The following is a 26,985-nucleotide window of genomic DNA, read 5'->3' as shown; positions in this document are numbered from 1 at the left end:
TGGCTCAGTCGGTTGAGCATCCTACTTCGGCTCAGGTCATGATCTCACGGTCCATGAGTTTGAGCCCCGAGTCGGGCTCTGTGCTGACAGCTCAGAGCCTGGAGCCTGTTTTGGATTCTGTGTCTCCCTCTCCCCTCCCTCCCCCACCCCCTCCCCCCCCCCCCCACTGCTTGTGCTCTGTCTCAAAAATACATAAAAACATTAAAAATAAAATAAAGTAAAATAAAATAAAATAAAATAAAATAAAATAAAGAGTCCTGTCAAGCTACTCAATCCTCTCATGTGTTTCTCCCCAACCAGCACTGAGCGCTCTGCCTTCTGGCTTTCACTCTCACTTTCCGCCCCGCCCCTCTCAGGAACGCAGTCAAAATCTCACTTGCCAGTAGGAAGTAGCCAGGAACATACACGTAGGTTGAAAAGGTGGGGTGTCTGGCCATAGAGAGGACCAACCTACCTCAAATACTACCTAAATACTTTTGCAGGCATTTCGACCCAAAGACTGCCAGACCTTCAGCTCTACGAGTCTCCCTCTTTGCCACAGGCAACCAGTGCCACCGAAACTAGAGCTAGCAAGGACTCTCCCCTACCACACGGGTCCTGAAGCCGTGCCAAGCGGAGACGTACGTCAGCATAATCGATCCATCCGTTAGATGCGGGAATTTAAGTCACCCAGGTACCAGGAGAGTTTGAGCTCAGGAATTAGACAGTCTGAGCTCACCCCAGGCTCCACTCATCTGCCTGTGCATTCTTTGTCTTTTTCATCATGATTGCAGCAAACTATAAGTAATGCAAACTTTACCATTTTAGTCACTTTTCAGTGTTCCGTTCAGTAGCTCGTGCAAACAACACCACTATTCATCTCCAGAACTTTTTCATGATCTCACAGTGAAACTCCACGCCCACTAAACGTGAACTCGCCCAACTCTCCTCCCCCCCAGCCCCTCCTAGATTTCCCTGCTCTGTGCACCTTCTATGAGTAAAACCACACAGTATTTATTTTTCCTTTGTGTCTGGCTTCTTTCACTTAGCATGTAATGTCTTCAAAATTCAGCCCTGCTAAAGTCAGTGTCAGCACTTTGTTCCTTTTCAAGGCTGAATGGTATTCCAGTGTGTATAGATACCACACTTTGTCCATGGATGGACATCTGGGGTTGTTTCCACCTTTTGGCTATTGGAAATAAGGCTGCGACAGACACTGGTATACAAATACCTGTTCGAGTCCCCCCTTTCATTTCTTTTGTGTATACACCCAGAAATGGAATTGCTGGGTCAAACGTTTAGGTTTTTTTTTTTTTTTGAGAAACCAGGCCAGTGCATCCTTGAACAGGTCACAGAACCTCTCTAAACCCCGTTTGTAAAATGAGGATAATAACAGCCCCTACCTTATTAGGGTGGCCTGAGAATTCATGCATGTACGGAATTTGGCTCAAAGACTGGGCACAACATAAAGGTCCACAGATGTTTCATCACATTGCCGTCGGAAATTAAGGTGCTCAAAACTAAGTGATCTCCAAAGTCGCTCCCAGCTCCAAAAATCCATGACCCCACCGTCAAATTATTTTCCCGGTGGAGAAGCCACAGCTCTTAGTTATCGATCAGGGGAACACTGTCTTCGTGGTCCCCACGAAAACCCACCCCAGCCAAGATGGCCCAATTTCCAAAGCTCTCTCCTTGGAGTTTGCTAACACATCCCATCATAAACCAACATCTCATTTTTCTTGCCACTCCTTTCCCCTTGCTCTCTTTCCACATTCCCTTTCTCGGCTGGTTGCTCCTGCCCACTGGATATCTGGGCTTCAAATTATCTTCCCCGGTTGCCTCTACGTTCGTTCTCCGCAAGCTAATGTCTCTTGGAAGCAACACTTGCAAAATTATCCACATTAAGGTTTCGTTCCCAAGAGTCACATATTTTACATGAGTTTTTCCTCTTAGGCAGAATCCTGCTGGCAAAGCCACTGCTGTCTGGTGGAGTCACTGGAGTCGGGTTTCTCCCCCACATGCTGTTTATGTTGGGTTGTCACTTGGCCTAATGTTTGCATTCTCACCCTGCAGCATGTGTCCCGTGTCGATGAGCCACAACCACCTCCTGTGCCATCCGCACAACATCCAGTGGATGTTGACAGTTCATCAAACGCTCGTTTTAGAAAAGCAATTAGAGGAAATCTGCTTCCAGGCTCTTCTAGACGGGGCCAGATTCAGCATTCCAGCCGGGAGTGGACTCACTCACTCTTTGAGGAATTATTTCCCTTCTCCACTCTGTTCCTCCCTCTCCCCTCTGACAGTGGACGTTCAACCACCAAAATAGCCTCACTAGGCACGTGAGGCTGCTGGAGGGTGCTACGGGGTTCCGTCAACAGCGTGACTGCCAGGCACCCTTCCCGAAGCTTTTCCGTAGCCAAAGGTAAAAGAGATTCTCGGGTCAGGAATAAATGGGTTTTGTTTTCCAGATCCCGGGCAAGAAGAGAGGGGCAGCTGACCTTTGTTTTTTAACTGGTGTGGGTTTGAGCCATCTTACCTGCTGTGTTACAAAAAAAGGAAGCAGGGGAGGGTTGATGTAGCCCCGAGGAACTAGTCCTGGGAGCCCTGGTGCTCTGGGAAGGAACCCCCCAATGGAGTTGGGCTAGGGCCACCAAAAGGAAGAGACGAACAGGGAGGAATCCTAATGAAAGTTGGTGACTTACCCCTGGGCGAGCACTTGTGTTTATGGACTATCAGGCCCCTCGTGGGCTCCTTCTTCCTTCAATATTTATTGTCCCCAGATGCCACTGAGGCAAAACTCCAATGAAACACCCCCGCGTGAGAGCAGAGCGCCAAGGAAGATTTCACCTGGGGCCGGCAGGCTACAAGTGGAAAGTACTGACCAAAATGGTTGCTTGGTTGGTTTTTCATGTGTCCTGGCTTTTTGTTCATCATGAAGGGACGTGCCTATGGTCGAGTCCCCTATCTATACAGCAGGCTATTGACTTTAGGCCCTCAGCACCCCACTTAACCCTGATTCATTCCCGGACACTCGCCAGCTACCTGCAGCGACAGGGCGCCCACCTCTTAAGTAGAACACAGGTGACGAGTAACCAGCAAGGTGACAGGTAACCAGCACAGAAGGTGAGTAGCAAATGCTCGCACACTGCCTGCTCCTACCCAAGCTGCCCTGTTTTGTCACATCTGCACACGTCAGCCTGCCCTTCCCTCAGGACGTCTCACCTACCTCCTTACTCCTGGCCCCGCTCGAGCCAGGTAAGGACAGATGCACCCAGAAGTCCCTGCTTCTCTGCCTGCCAGCGAGCAGTTACAAGACAAGCCTGCCATTCCCTCGCGGGGTTAAGAGGCCCCACAGGACCTCTGGGTCACATTTCAGCCTCAGTTGTCCCGGGAGCCCATTTGACATGGGGTTTGCGGCTCAGAAAATGATAGTGAAAAACACAGAAGCCAAAGCTCTTTCCAAACAAACACTGTGTGTCCCCAGAAACGATTCTGCACTTTTAACCCCGGCCGTTTTTTGCTTGTTTTTTTTTTTTTTTTTTTTTTTTTCTCTTCTTTCTCATTCTTATGGGAAGGAAGTGTATATATGCTGAGTGGGTGAATCTCCCAGGCTGGGGCTCTGTTCTGAAGGCTGGGACTGCAGGATTTCAGCAAGCTACATCCACCAGGAGGAACACCCTTGCTGCGAGCCTTGCTCTTGGTTCGTTTTTCTCCTTCCCGCTTCACCTCTGGGGGGGCTCTTTCCAGGGGAAACTTCTCCTTCTTGCTAGTCAGAGGGGGTGAATCAGACCGGATAGATTCCCGGAGGTACTTCTGTGCTTTACGAAGATAAAATGAAAACTAGGAAAGTGCACTGGAGCTGGTACCCCTTCCTGAGGCAGTCCAGTCCCACCAGTTGGGATGATAAAACGGTGCCCCATTCTCAGGGAGGACAGACGCTCCAGCACCAGCAGCCAAACCCCCCAAATTACACCAGCGCTGCCTCTGCTCCCCCCAGCCCCCCACCTAGCACCACTACCTCTCGGGGCTCCCCCCCCCGAGGGGCGGGGGGGGGTCCCTTCCATACCCAGGAGGGAAGTGCCCCTGGGGGGCCCTGAACGCTACTCACAGTACCTCTAGGCAAGGATGAGATGAGAAGGAGCTGCAGGAAAGTGAGCCCCAACTGCGTCCAGCAGCCCAGCTCCATCGTTCCCGCGCCGGTGCCAGAGTGACTGCTGGGGAGGGACCGATGGGAGGCTGGGGCAGGCGGCTCTTACAGGGACCTCCCCAAGCCCCAGCTGAGCGGGAGCTCGGGTTTCAGCTCGCCAGGCTCTCCCATCCTCGTCCGAGGGGAACCACCTTCAGCCAGAGCGACGTCAGCCCAAACCTCTCCTCTCCGCTGCCTTAACCCTTGCGGGGCCCAGGAGGTGTGGTCACGCCGAGGGACGCCCGGGGCAGGAGGCCAGCCTGAGTCAGGCTGAATGCCCAGAGCCGGGTTGGAGCCGTGGGGGCAGGGGTGGGGGGGGTGATGCTGGGGGAGAGCTGGTAGCACCTCTGATGGGGGTAAAGGTAGGCGGGACGGTGGGGCAGCTCAGGTGAGGCCCGAAACCCCACCCCCACCCCACCATCATCCCACAGGAACCCTGCCAGGACTACAGACTCAGTCTGACTAAGAATGTGGCCTTGACCGAGGAGAAAGGGAGACAACCCTCCCCCTCACCCACCTCTATCCCCGAGTTCTGCTTCCCCCCCAGCAGTTCCTCCAGGTGATCACAATTTGAAAACCTTATCCTCTGCATCACAGGCATCTTCCCCTGATGCCCAATCATGGAGTGTTCAGGAGCATAAAGTGTGTGCCAGGCAGGGAAGTAGGCTCAGGGATAAAAGAACACAGAGGACCCTGCCGCCTCCGTTGTGAGAGCAGCAGTCTAGACACAGGAATAGCAAATGACATCTCGAATGAGGAGAAAGAACGCTTATTGGACAATAGCTGATTTTTTTTTAATTTTTTTTAACGTTTATTCATTTTTGAGACACAGAGAGACAGAGCATGAATGGGGGAAGGTCAGAGAGAGAGAGAGAGAGAGAGACACAGGATCGGAAGCAGGCTCCAGGCTCCGAGCTGTCAGCACAGAACCCGACACGGGGCTCGAACTCACAGACCGCGAGATCATGACCTGAGCCGAAGTCAGACGCCCAACTGACTGAGCCACCCAGGCGCCCCTAGACAATAGCTGATTTTTAACATCAATCTCTCTGCACCGGGGATCTAAGTACCTTACACGTATCAACTCATTCATTCCTTGTAATTAACCTATCATCTCCGCTTTACAGGGAGGCAAACTGAGTGGATGAGCATTCAACAGCTCATCCAAGGCCACGCTGTGGGTAAGTGGCACAGCCAGGGTTTGAACCCAGGTCCAAAGGCAGCAGTCGTAGCCGTCGGGCTCTACCACTCCCTAGGATGCTGTGAATATGGCGCTAAAGTGCCGCAGGCACTGTGTGCATGTGCAACAGACGGTCCTGTCCACACAGCACACACGCAGAAACCCAAGCCTCTGAGAGGAAGTGACGTGCTCAAGATCACTCAGCTGGAAGCAGCACGGCAGGATTCACAGCCAGGTCTAACTCAGGGAAGTGTTGGGGCTTCAGGCCATGCCTGGTCCCAGTTTGCACTCTCACATGAAGAACCCATGTTGGGAGAAGTGAGTGATCATTCAGGCCCAGGGCAGCGGGAGGTTTACCTCAACCGGGGAGGCTTCGCCTGGAGCCTGGGAGACAGGGAGGATGTCAACCCAGGCAGGGGTGTGGGGAGGCCTTTCTAGGAGGAAGGACTAAATTTGACCAGGCCCACCGGGAAATAATCAGTATTTGCCTGTGTATAGTACAACTTTATATTTATTCTTGTCCCCAAAGGATCCATGGCAATGTGTACCATTAAAATACATCTTTAACGGTTTGGATAAACAATATCAGTACCAGAACAAAAGCCAACTCAGGAGGATAGACAATGTGTGTCGCGTGGATGGGGCAGAGAGCAGGAAAAGAGGAAGCAAGTGGTTAGGGTGTTTGGATTTTATTCTGGAGCGAATGAGGGGCTCTGGCGGTTTAGGAGCAGGGGTGCTGAGCCCGAAGCAAGTTTCTAGGAAGAAAAGCCACCTTGGCATCCAGACCGAGGGAAGGAGGAGGCCAAGGCTGGCATTGGGAGCACTTCTGAGACTGTTGACAGACTAGGAGTAAGCAGTAAGCAATGGAGTGGAAGGAAAGAAGGATGGGCGAAACTTAGGGAAGGGAGAGCCCCCAGGGCTCAGGCTAGACTGGATAGGCAGGGGCCTGGCCCAGGCACTCCTCTCAGAGAGAAACTCCTAAATCCCAGCCCTGCTTCTGGGGCCTATTGCAGGGAAGTGACCATGAACAGGAACTCGGCAGTCAGAGCCCTGTGTTCAAAACCTTGATTCACCACTTTCTGACTCTATGTCTGTGAGATCACACAAAATACATGCTGGTCTCTGCCCCGAGCTCCTGGCACAGAGTGCTGACACCCTTGCATCTCCTGGGTGATACGAACGTCTTTGGTCCTAATGAGGCAACTCTGGGTGGGCTCCAGGATAGGGCTGGTCACTAGAAAGATCAAGCCATGACTGAAAGCTTGGAATTTTCAGTCCCACCCCCTATTCTCTTGAGAAGGGAAAAGGGGTGAAAATGGAATTAATGACCCGTCATGCCTAAAATGACAAAGCCTCTGGAAAAATCCCAATGGTACGAGGTTTGGAGGGCTTCCAGCTTGGGGAACACAACCACATACCAGTAGGATGATATACCCCAACTCAATGGGGGGATGATATACCCCAACTCCAAGCTCCTGACTTGGGACCCTCCCAGACCTCCCCTACATATCTCTTCATTTGTATCCTTTGTCATACCCTTTAATAAACTGGTAAATGTAAGGGCTTCCCTGAGCTCTGTGAGCCCCTCAAGCAAGCAATCGAATCCAACGAGGAAGAAGTCACGGGACGCTCCAGATTTGCAGCCAAGTGGGACAGGGGTTGTGGGTAACTTGGGGACCTAGTACTGGCGGTTGATGTCTGAAGTGGGGGACAGTCTCATGAGACTGAGCCCTTGACCTGTGGGATGTGGCACTCCCCCCAGGCAGTGTCAGGATTGAGTAAAATTATAGGACACCCAGCTGGTGTTGCAGACTTGCATGGTGCGGGGAAAACCCACACACGCCTGGTATCAGAAGTCTCCAAAATGAGTATGGTAGTAGTCCAAGAGTAGGGGACACACCCAGAAGAAGGAAGGGCAGGGGTTTGGGGGTTTTCTTCCTAATACAATGACCTAAACCAAGCTAACTGACTCTTTGAATCTCAGTCTTCTCATCTGTAGAATGGAAATAATCATCAAACTTTGTAGACGGGAGAATTTAGGGAGACTGTGTATATAAGGCCCTTAGCACAGTGCCTACCTCATACTAAATGCTCCATGAATAGTAATCATCCGGATGCCTGGGTGGCTCTGTTGGTTAAGCGTCTGACTTCAGCTTAGTTCATGATCACACGGTTCATGAGTTCGAGCCCCCGTCAGGCTTTGTGCTGACAGCTCAGAGCCTGGCGCCTGCTTTGGATTCTGTGTCACCCTTTCCCTCTGTTCTTCCCCTGCTCGCACTCAGTCTCCCTCTCCCTCAAAAATAAAGACTAAAAAAAAATTTTTTTAAAGAGTAATCATTATCTGCATTATGGGCCTCAGTCTAACACCAAGGAAATCCTATGGTAAGGACCTTCTTCCTCACCCTCAACTTCCCTGTCTGGGTGAAATCTGATTAAAACAAGCACCGGGGAACCTGGGTGACTCAGTCAGTTAAGCGTCTGACTTTAGCTCAGGTCATGATCTCGCAGCTCCTGGGTTCAAGCCCCACATCGGGCTCTGTGCTGACAGCTCAGAGCCTGGAGCCTGCTTCGGATTCTGCGTCTCCCTCTCTCTCTGACCCTCCCCCACTCATTCTCTTCCTCTCGCTCTCAAAAATAAATAAACATTAAAAAATTATTTTTAAAAAAAGCACCAAAAAAAAAAAAAGCCTTAAAAAGGTGGGAAATACCAAAGAGCAGCATATCTAAGGGGTGGAAGGCGGAGGTGAGAAGAGGGGAGGTTCACTTTATGTCTGGTCAACCAGCCCCAGTCCTTCGATGATGGGACTGGGGAGGAGGTGACTTAGTTTCCAAATAATGGTAGGTATTAGAGCCTCTCAAGAGTCTGTTCTTACTACCAGCTGACAGTAGCACTTCCTTCTTCCATGATCCTGCATCTCCAGCCGCCGCCCCCCCCACCCCCGCCCCTGCCACACACACACATATTCAACCTCCCTGGGTTGATAACCCAGCAGCCTCACCCCTACAGCAACTATACCCCAACAGGGCAGGAGTCCAGATGATGAACCTAAAGGAGTCCCTAGTGCCAGGTCTTTGCTCCTCCAGGCTTAGAAACCTGGAAACAGGCCCTCACTGCTCTTCCTGGAATGCCCACAGTAGTAATCGCTCCCTGCTAATTTGTTGTCTTATTTGGGTTTGCAGATTTCCTAGGGCTACAGAGGCTGGAAAGGAATTCTCAGAAAGAAGCAGGACACATTTCTGTGGGGAACTCAAAGCCATGCATGATCCAATATTTCCTTGTTGAACTTCACAATAAACCTGGGCTTATAGAGGGAGAGGGAAGCCAGGACTATGATACAGAAAAGCTCAGTAGTTTGCCTGAGGCTGTACAGCCCTACACAAATTTCGATTTTCCTACACAAGTTTAATTTCCTCTCTTCCCATTATGGTCAACTCAACTTTTCATAGCAATAGAGTTCAGTACTGTCCTCAATCAGGGCTTCTTAACCTGGATCCCATGGGCTCTCTTGGGAGGGGGTTTTGGGAGGGCCTTCAAACCTCCCCAAATTATATGCAAAATTTTGCATGCAGTTTGGAGGAAGAGGGAGCCATAGCCTTCTTCAAAGTCTCAAGAGGATCTACAGACTTCCAACTCATTTCAGAATCACTGGTATTCATAAGCTGACACTGAAAAGTTGAGGAAATATTTGTTGGGCTTGGGGAAAGTGGTTTTATGTGTACAATTGTTGAGTCTAGGCTACAAACTACACAGTGGATATTTGAAGGACCAGCCTTCCCCCTAGCTTTTCCCTGATTTCTGCCTTAAAAGCACTTGCCTTGGATCACTGGCTACTGCTGAGTCTGGCTGGAGCACTTACTACCCATGTACACCTGGGCAGTTTCTCTCAGCTGTGATGGCCTTAGTTTCGTCATCTGTTAAATGGGAAGAATAATATCTGCCCCCAGAAGGTTGAAGTAAAGTGCTCGGCACAGTGCCTAAAATACACCAAGCATGCAGTAAATGTTAGCTATTTTTATTGCCGTTATCTCCCCCTTCTGCCCTTATCTTCGACACCCACTTCTGGCAGAAGTAAATGGCCAAAAAGGCGTGGGTGAAAAAAGGCAAATTGCCATGCTGGGAAGCAGGGAATGACGCCTGGAATTAAGAATTATCTACTTATAATCAGCGCTCAGAAATCAACAATGGGCTGTAGTAGAAGGAGTCAAGCCACCCATTTAATTACAAGTCACAATACCCACTAATTTTCACGTGAAAGGATGAGGCACTCTAGCAAAACCTGTACCTTTTTCAGTGCCACCAGGGAGGCTGGTTGCATGTGAATACACAGGAAGAAACCCCTGAGAAGGCTGCCTTGTGAATGAATGCCAACAGCTCCCCGGTCTCCAAGCTGTACCTTGGGATCAGCACCCAGCAGCCACCACGCGGTGGGAAAGCCAGAGGAAAGAAGGCTAGGGTAGAATGGTCTGCAAACCCGAGAGAAACATCGCAGACAAACGGGGTAATTACGTTTGGTTTTCCTCCGCCGCACAAAACGCAAAGTTCAAGTCAACCAGGGCCCGAGAGACAGAGAGGGGTAGGTCTGTGGGAAAGACAAAGGGCCCTCCCACCGGAGCCTGCTAGAACCTGCCCACCATGGAAGCCTCCAGCCCTAATGAATCCCGGCTGTTCACCTACACAATGAGCAATAATGTTCTGCCTCCAGGTCTGGCACAGCTCCACTCCCTTTCCACTGGGAGCCAGGCTAGGGGGTAGGTGCGTGGTGCTTTCTCTGGCCACATTCTTCCTGCTCTATGTCATTCTTCATGCAAATTGCTGAAAGCCAGGGAGCTTCCCTCCTTCATAGTTGAAGGGCTCCTGAATCGCTTGGGGAAACCTGTTCTTGACTTCGACGTGTGTATTTATAAACCACTTTTAAAAAAATGCTGTCTGCTATGCAACTGAACTGCAAAGCTTTATACAGAATATACTGGCAAAAATTCTGACCACGGTCCAAGCGGCTAGCTCCACAGTTCTGTGCAGTTGAGCTATTTTGAGGGGGGAAGGGGACAAAAGCAGAATGAATAACTCCAAGGGAAGGCACCAGCGTACCCTGGCACCAAAAAGGCACTGTAGTTAGCAGACCCCAGTATGAATCAAGGTTCTACCACCTACTGGCTAGCTGAAGTTGGGCTAGTTCACTGGTCTCTCTGAACCTCGGTTTGCTCATCTATAAAAAAGGAGGTTATAGCTACCTTATAATTTTGGTGAGAAGATTAAAATGAGGCTGGCTAACATAACGGTAGCTCAATCAGTGGTGACTATTATTATAACTATGTATGGACATCTGATCTTAAGAGTTTTCAAAAAATCCTCCCTTCAGAAATGTAACTGAAATTAAATAGCTACCATTTTCCTCAGGTCTAGTGATGTAAGTTATGTTCCTATATTAATTTGAAAGAAATTCATGTCTGAAAAATATACTGCCTTGTACATTTCTGCTTCCAGCTGGAGGTCTCGGGACAGGGGGTGCATTTGTTTGAAGACAAGTTGAGAGGCCCGACCTGAATGGACCCCATCCAAGTGTTAGGGGAAAATGTATTCTGACACTTGTTAAAGACAGTAAGGAAGACTTTACTCAAGAGACCACTGCAACAGAGCTTTGCAGTAGAGGGAAGAGACCAGGCTCAACTGTGAATACAACAAGGAAAAGTGGGGATTTATAGCCAAGGAACAGGGTAGAAATCAGTGGATGGAAAATTATCAAGGGGAAACTCAGGGATAAGAGGGGGGTATTCTGGCTAAACCAATTTGACAGGATTCTTGCTAAGGTAGGCCTGGGTGATCAGATACCAAGGTTGGGAGATTTTCACTAAGCTGGGATTCTTGCTCTTGAGGACAAGGCCCACGGGTGAGGTCTAGTAAAAGAGAAAAAAAAAAGTTTGGTTAAGGAGACAGTCTTTGTCACAGAACCCAGAAAAAAGCCTGGGAGGGGGGGGTCTGTGCCTTGACTATGTGGTTCAATCTTGCTACATTGTTCATTAGGATAAATAGGATTTATATGTAAAGCAAGTTGACTTCTTCCATGGAAGGAAGCAAAGGAGAAAGCACAAATACTTACCAGATAAAAAGCATTTGCTCCCTTATTCAGTTCAATTTATTGCCTGTCTGCTATGTGCCAGTCATCATTTCAAATCCTTGGAATATGGCTCTGAACAAAACCTGTGTGGTCCCTCACCTTGTGGATTTACAGACCAGAAAGCAATGAGACATGGAGCAAACGTGAAAAGCAATGCGTGTAAGAATGGAACATTCTAGAAGCATGTTAACTGGCAGAGGCAGAGGGGAATCTTGTCGGAGGGTCAGAAAAGCTTCCCTGAGGAAGTGCCTTTGAGCTTCAGATCTAAAGAAAAATAGAGGGTAGGGACAGGAGAGGACAAGGTCTGAGGAGGGTCATGTCATAAGGAGGCTAGAGATGTAGGCCGGCTATGAAAACCATGAACTTTATCCTAAGGGCAATGGGAACCAGTTTGAGGGCCAGTGACTGGATCAGATTTGTACCTCTGACTCTGCCTGCACCAGTGGGAGGTGTGCGAGGCACTGCGGAGGTCAACCAGATGGGGCCCGTGATTCTGATGTACGTGGAGAATAACGGAGAGACAGCAGTCAAGGATGACTCCCGGCTGATGACCACGTGGATGCTGGGGTGTGCAAGGGGGCTGTGCTGGAGAAGCCCCCTCGTTCTCACTCTCAGACCACTTGCCCTGGGAGAAGTGCCCAGCTGCCATGTTGTGTGAGAGCAGCCCTCTGGAGAGTCTCACACGGAAAGGAAGCGAAACTTCTGGCAACAGCGGTGAGAATGAGCTTGGAAGCAGCCCCTCCAGCCCTCCGGATGGCTGCGGCTCCCGCCGACAACTTGACTGCAACCTCAGGAGAACCTTCCAAGCCAGATCCACCCAGCTAAGTGCTCCCAGACTCGTGACTCTCAGACACTGGATGAGATCATCGACCGTGTAGTATTAAGTTGCTAAATTTGTTACACAGCAATCAGGTACCAATACAAGAGGTTTCTGAATTGGGCAATCCGGATTAAAGGAGGAACTAAACCCGTCTATACCCTGGTACACTTGTGACCAAAGGGAAACTGCTAGCCAGCCCCGGCTTAAGGATGCAACTGCGAGAAGTGTCTGTGGAATGAGACCCCCACAGCGCAGAGGCTGTCAGCAGCACGGAACAACAAACCCAATGCACGTGGTGTAGACAATAGGGTATTTTACGACCCTGTATAGCAAGAAGTCCACAGGTAGGGCGGCTTCAGTGTTACTTAATTCTGTGGCTCAACAACAATGCTGTTGCACGGCACGCGAGCCATTATATAAAAATCCCAGGACACATAAAAATAGCATATACGGTTTATGAATACAAATGCAAATCAGTAAACGGTTAAATCGTATGCAGAAGTGACATACACTACCTCCAAGACAGCAGTTATCTCTGAAAATGAAGGGTGTCACAAAACACGGGGCATGCAATTGTAGCTAAAATACAAAGGAAGCGAAAGACAAATCGGAAGCAATTGGGAGCAAAATGTAAATATCGGTTTATCTTTTGAGGAGAACCCATAGGTACCTGTTATTTTCTGAAAAATTTTGATATGTTTGAATTGTTGATAAGTAGATCTCTATTTTATAGTGCTATAAAGAAGGCGCAATAGGGAGATATAAAAGGGGGACATAGGAAAATATTTTCTTTTTTTTTTTTTTTTTTTTTTTTTTATTTTTGGGACAGAGAGAGACAGAGCATGAACGGGGGAGGGGCAGAGAGAGAGGGAGACACAGAATCGGAAACAGGCTCCAGGCTCCGAGCCATCAGCCCAGAGCCTGACGCGGGGCTCGAACTCACGGACCGCGAGATCGTGACCTGGCTGAAGTCGGACGCTTAACCGACTGCGCCACCCAGGCGCCCCAGGAAAATATTTTCTGACAGAGCAGGCAGGCACTTACTCTTCAGTCTAGGGAAACATTTGGAGTCTCTCCTATGTGTCAGGCACATCCTAGGCACCAGGGACAGCTTGGTGAGCAAGACAGAATGATTCCTGCTTCATGGAGCTTCCACACAATGGGGCAAAGGCATATAAGCAGTGAAGAAGGAGATCAGAGGGTGAGAGTCGCCATGCTAGAAACAAAGCAGAGAAGTACACCACGGAGTGACTGCGGAAGGAATCAGGACAAGCCTTCCTGAGAAGGTGACACTTCGAGCCTGAAGGAAAGTGTCATGGGAGCATCTGAGGCAAGGGCGTGCCCGGCAGAGAGGGCAGCTAGTGCCAAGGCCCTGGGTGGGAATGAGCCCCGCCTGCGTGTGGAACACAGAGAAAGCCAGGGCAGCAGGTACACAAGCACACGCCCAACCCTTTTAACAAGGGGGGGCATGAAAGAGACCAGGAGAAAATGTTGGTATGACCAAGTGAAGCTTGATAACAATATCACATTACCATCTGGGCATCGAAAATCCTTTGAGAATTTAGCAACAAGCTATAGGTCCTAGCAAAATATACACACACTGATTCTTGTCTACAATTTGGGGGTATGTGTGGATGTGTGGACCCGCCCCTAATTCTAGCCTTTGAATTGAGGCCGTGTTATGCCCAGGTGGCCTCTGGTCCATGAGGGTACGGGAGCTGGCATTTCTACCCAATGCAGGAGTTCTCTTTAGGTGATATTCACACTAGGGCCCCTACTGGGCTGGCTAAAAAGTCCTGAGAGCTGTGTCAGCCTGAGACTCTCATCCAGGTCCTACCCAAGTCAGCTGTATCTTCCTCAATCTTCCTTTGTTTCCCCTTGCCTTTTAGTGTCAGACGGGCAGAGCACTCCCTGCCTACTCTGCTCCCCTCTCCCATTTATTTTTCACAGGCCTCACCACCAACAATTTGTCTTGCGCTTCTAATTCTGCTTGGTGTCTGTTTCTTAGAGAACCCACCAACACAACTGGTACCAGGAATGACCAAAAAAAAAAAAAAAAAAAGAGGTGGTAAGGTCGGGTGTGGGTTCCACCTTACTCACCACACAGCTGGCAAAGAAGACTCCATCCCAAATGGTGTTGGGGGCACAGATACTTCCTGGCATGACAACTGGATGACAATCCAATTGCTAAAAATTTCACAGGTGGTTACTTAAAAGAACATCCTGGGGAGGGGAAAGTCTTGGCTGAGATGATGATTCGGGCCTCTGATCATGGAGGATTAACACATTTAAGGACAATGGAAACAGCTGATTACTAAGCTGAATGGATGCCTACAGAGGGATCATGAGAAACTAAGGGCAATTAACAGACTTAAAAATTATTCGTGAAAGACAATGGTCCTCTTAGGTAGCTCCTGCAGGAGAATGGACACTGCTGAGGAGCAAACTCAGGTTCTGATATTTTTTGTCACCAAGCTTCAAAGAGAGCTGGATGGTTAATCAAAGCAGATCTACTATGCTAAAATCAGGGCCCTGGCTGGAAAAACGTGAACTCCTAAACATAAGATTGAGTCATCTAGATGGATGCTCCCAAAGACTGAGGTTCCACTGACTCCCCCTGAATCTTCCAGGCCTACAGAGATGGATGGATCTGTAGTCCCTAGAAGGGCTAGAACTCCCTTCTGTGGGAAGATATAGCATAGGCCTCGCCACTGCAAGACAACAGGTGTCTTCCTCAAGACTTTGCCCTGAGACCTGTTCTCACTGCCAGGTCAATAGCTAGGTTTAAATTCCAGTTCAGGAAGTGATGGGTCTGATAAAGAAAGAAAAGGACAAATCCCAGTGGATCTGTAAGAATTGGTTAGCCTGTAGCAACAGAAGTACCCATTGGATTGGATTGCGAGGGTCCCTCATGGAGGAGTACAGAACACAGGAAAAGATAAGCACAAGTTCACTTACTTGGGAGTACTCTTCAAGGCTATGGGATTTAGTGCCCTGGCAAGAACCTTGGGTGTGGGCAAACCTGTTGCTACTCTTAGAAACCTGGAGAAAAAATTAGCCCATACTGACCAAAGTGGTAATGCCTGAGATGCCATAGAAGACAGTGGGATTAAATGGTCCAGGAAAGGAGGCATATTGGATCAGATATATTACACGAGGAGAAAAGCCCCATCAGAGATTTTGTTCAGTGGAAGGACTAAGAGAACACACTATTCCCCAAGGCCATCGGGGATGTACTGATGGGACAGGTCTTGGCATCACTAATACATTCAGTGGTGGTTTTCTTCTACAGGTTAGGGTTGACTGTTGGAAATATGTCACAGAACCTGGCTTATTAATAGCAGTGAGAATGATGAGGACTCAAAGCAACAGAGTCCAGGTGGTGGTGTTTAATTGCCAGAAATGAGGGGGCCCTCAAATTACCATCACAGCCAATAAAATTAGAAAGGAACCCAAGGCAGCCTGACCCACAAGAAGCTGTGGAGATGTTTAGTAGAACACGATATCCCTAGGAACAAAATAGGCACATAAGGAGGGTGCTACTTATTATACACAATCGAAGAAGCAAGACTAGATAAGCAGGAAGCTGAGGGTCACCCCAATAGGAAGTCATGAACGTTGCTCAATTTCTTGACCTGAGCCAGTGTTCTTTTTTTTTTTTAGAAAACGTGTATTTTTGAGAGAAAGAGTGTGAGCAGGGGAGGGGCAGAGAGAGAGCGAGACAGAGAATTCAAAGCAAGCTCCAGGCTCCCAGCTGTCGGCACAGAGCCCGATGCAGGGCTCAAACTCACAAACCACAAGATCATGACCTGAGCCAAAGTTGGACGCTCAATTGACTGAGCCACCCAGGCACCCCCTGAGCCAGTTTTCATACCCAAGAACTATTGGCTACAGAGGTAGATGGTTCCCTAAAAGGAAGTATACCAGTAACACTATGGCAAATAGATACTGTAATGTTTCCCTTGACCATTCTCTAATAAGACATATGATCATTTACTCAGATGGCTATGGACTGAGGAAAGGGAAATACCCATACGTTTTGAGTATCAGACACAGTCTGAGATGTCCTCAATACCTGGAGACCCAAAATGTCATCGTTCCCATCTGTCTGGGGTATATGGAGACAAGTTAATAAATTGAATCCTGGCCAAAATCTAGCTCACAGTGGGTCCAGTAGGTCCATGGACCCATCCAGTGATCATTTTCCTGGTCTCCAAATATATAATTGGGATTGCCATATGCAGCCATGAAACTCCAACATGGGATCATGCCCATCATAACAGAAAAGCAGAGTAAAAGCCTCTGAAACTACCTTCACCTCCCCAAGACAGTGAATCAGAAACAGTATCACATTCCGGGAGAGATGGTAGAGATTAGCAACAGCCCTAAAGATCTTAATGATGCAGTAGCAGCAATCTTTTTCATATCTTCATATCTCAAATTAATTCACCAGTCAGGTCCCTGAAGAAGCAGATGGAGCCTATAGAATGACTACAGACTGTTACACATTCAACCAAGAAGTAGTTCCAACAATGGTTGTCTTGATAGTCATGGGATCTTTACTAGAGCAGATGAACACAGACTCGGGTAAATGGTATGCAGCCAATGAGTTCTTTTCCAGCTCGATCAGAAAAGAGAATCAGAAAAAATTTACTTTCACGTGAAATGGACAATAGTATGCATTTTAGGACCGTCTAGGTTTATGCTAATTTCTTGCTCCCACAACATAGGCAGAAGAAGTCTGGACCCTCTGGACATCCTGCAGAATTATCACACTGATCCATCACATTAATGACAGAGCAGAGAGAGTAAGAGAAGGCTAGCACAATGGAGGCCTGGGTGAAGTAACTCCCTTCAGATGGTGGGAGAGAGCCCTACGAAAGTAAAGTTTTCAGGGGTCCAGAGATCAGGGGCATGCTGAGAAATACTGTCCAACGTGAAAGACAAATTGCTGCATTTTTCATCCCCTACCATAGGAATGAAGTATAATGTCTGTCAGTCTTCTTTGGGTTGGGCTCTAGAGGCGGCACATTCCACATCCAGCAAAACTACTCCAGTTGGTGGGCCAGGAAATCTGAAAGGTAGCCAGCTTTGCATGGGGCCCGGAGCAAGGAAGGGGCCACGGTACAAGTAGCTCTGCCATTTGGAGCATATGATCTAGCAGGCCATCTGGGGTTGGAGGTGTCACTGCTGGAAAAACAAAAACAAAAACAAAAACAAACAAACAAACGCACGCAGCAGAGGTCTTACCTCAAGCCCTAGTGGGAGAATCACAGCATAGGCCCCTGGGGTTCTGGACCAAGGCCACTTCATCCACAGCATTTGCTTTTGGAGGAACAGATCCAAGCGTGTTGCCGAGGCCAGGGGGATATGAGGTATCTGACCTAGAGCCAGATGGTTAAGGGGGGGGGGGGGGGTGGCTCCCAATTCACGTAGCTAAAGGAGAAAATCTTCAAGCTTAGTTCAGAGATGGGACATCTCAGAATGTGAGTACGAGCTGAAAATGAACGGTGGCTAGAGCAGAGCCACTGCAGAGTGGACTTGAACAAAGGAACCGAGGGAAAATCTTCCCGTTGCGGGGAGCTCTGAGTGGTGCACCTAGTCATCTGCCTTGCATGGGAGAAGGAGCCTGAAGTGAGAACGTTTATAGACTCACAGACCCTGGCAAATGGCTTCTCTGGCTGATGAGGAGCCCGAGAGGAAAGGACTGGACCCAAGCAGGTCTGGAACAGACGCATGTGGGTGGCCAGCCACCAAAGACGACCAGAAAATGTCATCATGGCGGACAAGAAAGAATCCAGCATGGAATAGGCATGGAATATCCACGCAGACAAAAATGACTCAGCCAGTTGACATTAACCAGTATTTGTCATCAGCCACCCACGCCTAGCAGGATAGGCACATCAACAGAATGACCACTGAGCAGGGACCAAGGTTACACAACACAACAGCCTGGACCACTTCTTACCAAAGCCAACCTGACTACTGCCACCTCTGGATGTCCAGAGGGGCCTAACCCTAAGCCCCTGATATGGGGCTATTCCGATCCGGTAGGAGTGGGACAGGGACCTGAGAATTTGCATTTCTAACAAGGACGTAAATCATGCCAATAATCCCAATGATGCCGGTCTACGTACTACCGTTTGAGGAGTAAGGAGTAAGTTTGAGGAGTAAGGAGGACTTTTTCCTCTATCCTTCTGATAGAGGAAAAAGTTCTCTCAATAGGCTCTAAAGGAGAGTCATGAATTATTCAGCAGGGACCACTTTTCCCCTTTAAGCAGCAGCATGGGGGCACTGCTGACCCTTGAAAGCTGGCACCACAGACTTAGCCGGACCTGACAGAGGTGGTTTTCAAACCACGCTTCCCAGAACAAAGGGGCTGCTCTTTGCTCAGCAGCTTGGAGGTGCACAGCATGGATCCTGCCGTATCTTGAAGAATTTAGGACTTGTAACGAGGTCTTCTCTTCCCCCTGCACTGCCGGCCGGACCACGGATCTTACTTAAACTTTCAATCCTGAGTTTCTATCCGCTGCAACAGAGTTGTGATCAGGGGCAGCATACTATTCTCCAAAGAAGTTAAGAGGTTGGGAGGGAGCCGGTAGGGATTCACAATAAGTCCAAGTCCCTACGTGCCTCCCTTGGGCTCTGCAAACCTGCTTTACCCCTTCTCCTTCAGAGTAGGCCTCCCGGAGCCGCAGGATAACCGTAAGTCAGACTGGACCGGGGCTGCATTTACACCGAGCTCCTCGACAATGGCCCTCTGGTGGACTGGGCCCATTTACCTGTGATTTGGCTCCAGATCCTTTTTTGGTTTTTTCTTATCATATTTCATTGGAAAATCTGATCTCATTTAAGGTTTGTGTTTCCAATTGTGTTTCTGGGCAGGTGACCAGTGGAATGCGGCCGGGGAAATGTAAACAGTTAATGAAACCGAACAGGGTCCACGCTTTCCGCGATATTTCATGCCTCCGACAGGTCTGTCTCTCATATTTCCTGCGCTGCGCTCTTCCTCCTGGGTAAGGCCGGGGTCTGGTCTCCATCACCAGGGCAAGCGCCTCAGGGAAACACAGGTGTCTGCAGTCATTAGAAATTCAAATCCACCTGCTAGACCACGTGCAACAAGAAGGGCAACTCAGGGTCAGCCAGGACGTGACGGGTGAGGGGTGGCTGTCTGACCACGGGCCCAGAGGGACCCATAAATCATGCCGGTTTCCAGAGGCAAGGAGCTCTAATGGGAGTCAGGTGAGAGCCCCACCCACAGCCAGGCAGCTGGATGCTGTAAAACAGTGGCCCCCAAAGGTCTTGAAAGTGGGTGTCTGTGGTTCCTTACACCCTGGAAGCAATTTATGGCTCATGCCTGCTCTTTCTCTGTGTCTCTCTGTATATCTCCCCTTCCTCTGCTCTCCTCCTCCCTCACTCTCCATCTCTCTTCTCCCTTTCTCTCCTTTTGATTCCCCCTCTCCTTCCCTCCCCTCCCCTCCCCCTCCTCTCCTCTCCTCTCTCTCTCTATGTGCAGCAGAACAAGGCTCAGGAACCTAAGCGTGAGGCCGGACTGGGACATCACTTATCTAGGCAAAGGGGATTTTTCAGCACATGGTGGATGTACATCAGGCCCTTTGAAACTCAGGGAGTCCTGCCTGAAGGGGCACCGGAAATGGCCCGTTTGGTCCCTGTCTTCCACTTCCACCCCACTGTTGCCATTTTAGCATCTGGTCGCCTTTCTGGGCGTCTCTGTGGACCTCCCCTCCCTGGCCTCTCCCAGACCTGCCATTTCTGCTGCTGCTGCAGACCTTCCGCTCCTTTCTCTGACCCTTCTCCCAAGCTGCCTGCCAGGGCCCGCTTCCTCGAGTAAGCACAAGCCTTTAGACCAAAGGATGACCTTGAGGAGAGGGGGCATTCCTGAGTCCAGGGCATGCCGTCAGGGGAGATGTTTCAAGTGTCCTGGCTTTCCTCTGTCCCTCCAGTCACGTGACACGGAGCCACCCAACGTAGGGGCCTGCTTGCCCTCTGGCATCAGCCCACCCCTCCAAGCGTCAACAGTCTTGAAGTAACAGTGATAAACCAAGCTCCCCACACTCCCTCAGGCAACAAGACGCCATGAGGCTCGAACCCAGATCTCCATCGTAGCTGTCCGCCCCTGGACCACGTGCCTGTCTTCCGGGCTCTGCTTCCTCATCGGTTAGTGAGGGCTGGGTGGGACTACATGACCTCTAGGTCTCTTTTAGCCTCCAGCTTCAGTGGTTTACTCTGCACGATTTGAGTTTCTGAAGTCTGTCTGCTCTGTGCCCGGGAACAGGCTACCTATTATAGCTGTTCCGCCACATCCCCGGCTCTTTGTTCCATAGGACCCCAGAGGAAGGACATCAGCCCGTGAGATCACTCGTACCCTGGCGCCCCTGGAAGTATCTCCCGGGGGTTCACACGGCAAGTGGTGACCACAGACACCACGCCTCCCGTGGCAGCCGCTGGGCCTTTCCCTTCTCCCGCCCCACTCATGTATGCTGCCTGCATCACAAGCCCCCTGAGCGCACACAGCGTGTCCTCTGAGCTGCGGCTGCTGCTAGTTCAATGCCAACGTCCGCACAAGGATGCCACCTGCCACTATTTCCACAGCTGCCGGGCCCCTCCAGGTGCCAGCAAGTTCTGGTCCTCTCTGCAGGGAGGTGATCGGCCCCTCCCCCACTGAGAATTACATGGGGTCACCTAGACCTCCAAGAGGCCCTGCTTGTGCCCCTGCTTGTGCCCAGGATCTATTGTATGAACAGTTCCTCGTTCTTTTCCTTGCAAGCTTCCCTTCCATAAGACCCAGACACAGCGTCTGACTACGTGGGGTCCTCCCATCCAGCCCCTTTTCCTCCCAGTGAGGGGTGGGAGAGCCTTTCTGCAAATCAGCTCGTGGTAATCTCCCCACCACATCCACAGGCATGTTTGAATCCCATTTTAGGCTCAGTCGAGACATCCCCGCTCTGCCCCCAAATGCACACGTACGTATATATCTCTGATCCTGTAATTTCCACTGTATCATCCCAGCAAATAAATCAAAGGAGTGTGTGTGTGTGTGTGTGTGTGTGTGCGGGTAAGACTGTGCGTGAGCGTGGGTGTGTGAGCACATGCGAGTGTGAGTAAAACTGAGTGTGTGGGTGTGGGGCGTGTACGTGTGGGTGGGTGTATATGTGGGTATGGGCGTATGTGAGTATGTGAGTACATGAGTGTGTGTGGGAGACTGTGTGAGTTTGTGAGTTTGAGTGGTCAAGGAGAGTGTAAGTAGATGTGCGTGTGACCCTGCGGGCTGAGTGTGCATGTCCTAAGAGAAAAGGACTAAATGCTCTGCTCCAAGTGGCCCGGCCAGTGGGCCAAATTGCAAGACTGGCTAAAAACAGAGAATTCTCAGGGCGCCTGGGTGGTTCAGTCGGTTGAGTTTCCAACTCCGGCTCAGGTCATGATCTCGCGGTCTGTGAGTTCGAGCCCCGCGTCGGGCTCTGTGCTGACAGCTCGGAGCCTGGAGCCTGCTTCGGATTCTGTGTCTCCCTCTCTCTCTGACCCTCCCCCGTTCGTGCTCTGTCTCTCTCTGTCTCAAAAATAAATAAACATTAGAAAAAAATGTTTTAAATAAAAAAATAAAAACAGAATTCTCTTCTCCCCCAAATGTATTCTACAAGCAGGACTTGATCTCCAAAGAAAACCTGTGACAAAGAACGGTGCTGGTGACTTTTAAAATTTTTTTTTTTTTAACGTTTATTTATTTTTGAGACAGAGAGAGACAGAGCATGAACGGGGGAGGGGCAGAGAGAGAGGGAGACACAGAACTGGAAGCAGGCTCCAGGCTCTGAGCCATCAGCCCAGAGCCTGACGCGGGGCTCGAACTCACGGTCCGTGAGATCGTGACCTGAGCTGAAGTCGGACGCTCAACCGACTGAGCCACCCAGGCGCCCCGGTGCTGGCGACTTTTAAAACTCTGTACTTGCTGACAAGTACGAATCAAATTAATAAGGAAATAAAAGATCATACTGTAAGAAAGTGCTTTCTTGTGGTTAATGTAGGGGGTCTGGAAGCAAACCCACAGGCTAGATGCTCAGTCTGGAAAATGAGCATGATCCTAGTTTTAGAACTAATGAAAAGAGCCTTGTAGAAGGACAAGGTACAAAATAGCTATTTTTCTCCTGCTAGGAATAGGCGTTAAAAGGCGTTTATGAAGGGGCACCCGGGTGACTCAGTCGGTTAAGCATCCCACTTCTGCTCAGGTCACGAGCTCGCAGTCTGTGGGTGCGAGCCCCACATCGGACTCTGTGCTGACAGCTCAGAGCCTGGAGCCTGCTTTGGATTCTGTGTCTCCCCCTCTCTCTCCCCCTCCCTCCCTCACGCTCTCTGTCTCTCAAAATTAAATAAACATTAAACAAAAATCTTAAGTGGTTATCAAGGTTATGGACTCAGGATTCTGAGTGAAGAAACTGGAACGCAGGCCTGACTTTATGGTCTGTGCTCCCTGCCCATCAGACCACATGCTCTGGTACTATCAATTAATTAGTGAGCCGATTCGTGATTCGATTATTGCCAACACAGTGCATGTGACCAGAAGAGCAGACCTAGGCTGGGGCATCTGGGAGGGCTTCTTGGAGGCACACCGGCAGGGCTGAGCTTTAAAGGTCAGAGAGGAACTGCTGAGACAGAGTGACACAGCAGTGGTCTAGGTGGAAAGAGCACCACACAAAGGCAGGCTGGGCGGGAACGTGGGATACGTGAGGAATGAGGCCAGTGTGAACTGGAACCCAGGGGGCAATGAGTGAGGCTGGGGAGGGACACAGATCGATGTGGGTCACGTGAAGGACTTTTGTCCTTGTCGTGTGTAGTAGCCAGGGGTAGGTGGTAGCCCGTTTCCAACATGGTGTCCACTGCCTCCACCCCCTGGAAGTTGCACCCATGCACACAGAGTCCCCTCTTACCGCACACCTGCCTTGGTCTGTGTGACCAACAGCACACAGGAGGAGTGATGTTACATCACCTCTGAGATTAGGTTCCACTGTGCTTCTGTCCGCATTCTCTCTTGGATCACTTGTTCTGGGGGAAGTCATGAGCCGCTGCGTGGGGAACCTCACGTGCCAAGGCACTAGGAGGCCTCTGGCCAACAGCCATGTAAGTGAGTTGCAGGCAGATTCCCCAGGCCAACCAAGCCTTTGGTTGACTGCAGGCCTGGTCGATGCCATGACTGCAACCCCGTGGGAGGCCCTGAGCTGGAACCACACACCTAAGCTGCTCCCGGATCCCTAAGCCTCAGACAACGTGTCAGATACTACATGCTTATTGCTTTAAGAGGCTACGTTTGGGGTAATTTGTTATGCGGCAACAGATAGCTGGTAACAATAGAGTTAGATTTACTAATTGTGTGACTTTGAATAAGTCGCGCAACCTTCCGGGGCATCAGTTTCTTTATCCACCTATAAAATGGGGGGAATGGCCTCGGGCAATAGGGTATTAGTACAGGAGGAGATGTGGAGGTGATCTAAGTAGGCCACAGCCGCCTGAAGGCAGACCAGTGGCCATACGTGGGACCACAGAGTGATTCAGCTCAAAAGCAGCTGGCAGGGGGTAACGGTAAGCACCTACCATTTCCCAGGCACTCACCCTATGCCAGGCACGATGCATGCATTGTCACCTCATGTAAGCCTCCCATTTGGCTGAGTTAGGTGCCAGACTACCCCCATTTTACCAAAAAGAGACAGTAAGTCAATGGCAATCCCATCCTTCCACGCTTGTGAAAAGTTGTGTTCCCCTAGAAATAACTGCTACAAAAGGCAGGACAGACGGAAATCGCTTGTCCTTCCGCCATCACCCTGAGTACCTCCCACACCGCCCCCGTCAGCATCCCCTGGAAAAATCACCCCAGCCAGATAATCCTCTCAAGATGACCCTATCTACCTCCTGGGTACAAATTTCAAATTGCCAACCCTACTTGCCCTAGGAGTTTGGGGTGAGGGCCAAAATTCCCTTGGGATTTGGTGCCGAGGGTGGGGGCCAAACAGCAGCCACACAGTGCTTTCCACCTCACTCACTCCCCTGGAAATACAGCCGCTGAAAGTTTCCCCAGACTCCATGGAATTTGGGGTCTTTGTTCCCATGTCTGGAAGCACATCAACCTGCCAATTCTGGTAACAGGCTCTGTGAAGACGGTCTTGGCTTTTGCCATTGTTTTTGGCACAGGCACTACTAAGGGCTTCTTTATTTTTTAGTTTTTGAATCTCATTTTTCAGAGGAGATAAATCAACTGTAAAAGTATGTTACGAAAACCAAGTTGGCAAGCAAGGTCTCCTGGAGAGGAGCGGGGGTTGCTTTATTTTCCATTATCTCAGTGTAAAACAAATAGATTTATCCTTTTAAGATGTTCTTGTAAGGTCATCAGGATCACAGTGATTGAAACCATGGCCCTTGGCTGACTCAGTCCAGAGCATGATCTAATCAGGTCTGGAATTCTCAAAGAAGAAAGGAGACAGAAAAAAAAAGAAAGAAAGAAACAAAGAAAGAAAAAAAAAAACTGGCCTAGATGTGAGGGTTTCAAAGTTATCTCAGTACAAGGAAGTTTTCCCTTTCCGCTGAAACCTCCGGGGATTTCTGCAAAGGCAGCCCAGTTCTCCGCATTTTTAAAGGTTCTTTTGTTCTGCTCACAGTGAGTGAGGTTAAGTCTGGACAGACCTGGCCCTTTCCTTCATCCTTCTCCCGACAGGCTCAGACCTTTCTCCTCCATGGCTTTGCTCTGGAATGTGAGTAGCTGAGTGACCTTGCACAAAGCATTTAACCCACCTGAGCCCCTGTTTCCTCACCTGTAGAACTGCACACAGAACTCATACTGAGACATGATTGGTTCTGCAAAAATTCAAGAGGTGATTGATATAAATAAAGGGATTCACACGTTGCCAGGCACTTGTCTGAGTCATTTCAGAGCAAAGCAGCCTAGGGATCGAGGGTGCCTGTGCCACAGCTGGCGACACCACATTTGCTAGCATCATTTGCTAGCTATGGGCAAATTGCTAAACCTCTTCAAACCAGTTTCCTTGTCTGCAAAAGGGGGTGACGATGGTGTGTATCTGCTACGTCCCAGGGTTGTCATGAGGGTACGATGGAATACTACTTAGAAGAGTGTCCTGGGGCGCCTGGGTGGCTCAGTCGGTTGAGCGTCCAACTTGGGCTCAGGTCATGATCTCACAGCTCGTGAGTGGGGCTCTGTGCTGACGGCTCGGAGCCTGGAGCCTGCTTCTGCTTCTGTGTCTCTCTCTCTCTGCCCCCAACCCACTCGCATTCTGTCTCTGTGTCTCTCAAAAATAAATAAACATTAAAAAAAAAAAAAAAAAGAAGAGGGTCCAGAACATAGTACATAGGAAGTAAAAGGTAGTTATTGCTACTATGCGTTTGAGAATGAAGGCAGTGACGATCAGAGCTGCTTTTACTAATGATACTTCCCGCATATTACAGAGAGTTGATTTCCAAGCAAAACAAATCACCTCTGGGGAAAAAGAACAGAACATGTGATGAGTGGTTTGGAGACAGTAGAGGGAGTCAATGGACAGGTTGACTGGTCAAGCTTTGGAAGGAACCAGGACGCAGGAGTCAGGAGAGCGCCCAGGTAAGTCCCAGGAACTAATGACGGTATCTTCCAGGTGTTGCTGTCAGGATGAATCAGCTCCATTAACATGGAGTCACCCTCCAAAGGAGGGTTGACACTTTCACATCCCATCCGAGACCAAATCCAATGAGGAGGGGTAATTATCCAAAGGAAAATCTAAACAGTATCCAGGGCCTGAGGCTGGGATCCTGTGCAAGCAGAAATAAATGATGCCAACGACAAATGGGACCATACTACTAATAATACTTAACAATAATAGTTGTAGTAGCTGCTGCTAATAGGATCGATCATTCAAGAAATGGCAAAGCCGGGCTCCTGGGTGGCTCAGTCGGTGAATCATCGGACTTCAGCTCGGGTCACGATCTCATAGTTCGTGAGTTCGAGCCTCTCGCATCAGGCTCTCTGCTGTCAGTACAGAGCCTGGAGCCTGCTTCAGATCCTCTGTCTCCCTCTATCTCTCTCTGCCCCTCCCCTGATCATGCTCTCTCTCTCCCTCTCTAAGTAAATATATAAATATTAAAAAAAAAAAAAAAAGGAAATGGCAAAACCCAGTGAACATCTAGATTTGAAATCATGGATACTGTGATTCCTAGACTATCAGACTAGCCCTTAGATTAGTACCATATTTATTCCTTTTTTGTAAAAACTAAGTCTTCCCAAAATGCTTTCTTTATCTTTTGGAAAAATAATAATTTTCCCATGATAAAATGAAAACCATCGTTTCTTGTCTATATATTTATTCATGTACTTTTTGAAAGTTTATTATTATTGGTTGGGTTTTTTTTGTTTTGCTTTTTTTTTTAGTAATCTGTATACCCAATATGGAGCTTGAACCCATGACCCCGAGATCAAGAGTTGCGTGCTCTTCTGACTGAGCCAGCCAGACGCCCCTCTGGTGTACGTATTTAAATGTCTGACACTGTGCACTCGACATATTTTCTTTCACTAACTGTATTGCCAGGTTGGCTCAGCAGAAATAATTAACCATTGTTTAATAAAGTTTAATGGAAACAATAAAAATTAATTTTGAAGTCATAATAATTTTTTATAATTGTTAATGATTAATGCCAAGCTACGATAGTTTTTAATTTT

At 49.2% G+C, this 26,985-nt stretch overlaps 1 protein-coding gene across 4 annotated transcripts in view; it reads right to left on the bottom strand.

Moving 5' to 3' along the window:
- Window positions 1-26,985, bottom strand: part of PAMR1 (peptidase domain containing associated with muscle regeneration 1) — a 164,355-nt gene that overhangs the window by 75,654 nt on the left and 61,716 nt on the right. For 2 of the 4 annotated variants that reach the window (XR_002086060.2, XM_019470114.2), the window contains exon 1: window positions 4,093-4,341. The exons of 1 other annotated variant lie outside the window; for it this stretch is intronic. Coding sequence is in view for 2 of the 3 variants with exons in the window: in XM_019470114.2 (XP_019325659.1) it covers window positions 4,093-4,165 (73 nt within the window). In the remaining variant the exon portion in view is untranslated. Of the gene's footprint in view, window positions 1-4,092; window positions 4,344-26,985 lie in introns of those variants that run through there. One more of the 4 variants, XM_053899833.1, reaches the window with a different exon arrangement.

The sequence above is a fragment of the Panthera pardus genome, unplaced genomic scaffold, assembly GCF_024362965.1.
Source record: "Panthera pardus isolate Hobbes unplaced genomic scaffold, ASM2436296v1 HiC_scaffold_12, whole genome shotgun sequence".
Taxonomy (NCBI): domain Eukaryota; kingdom Metazoa; phylum Chordata; class Mammalia; order Carnivora; family Felidae; genus Panthera; species Panthera pardus.
This window is presented reverse-complemented; position numbering and strand designations above follow the sequence as displayed.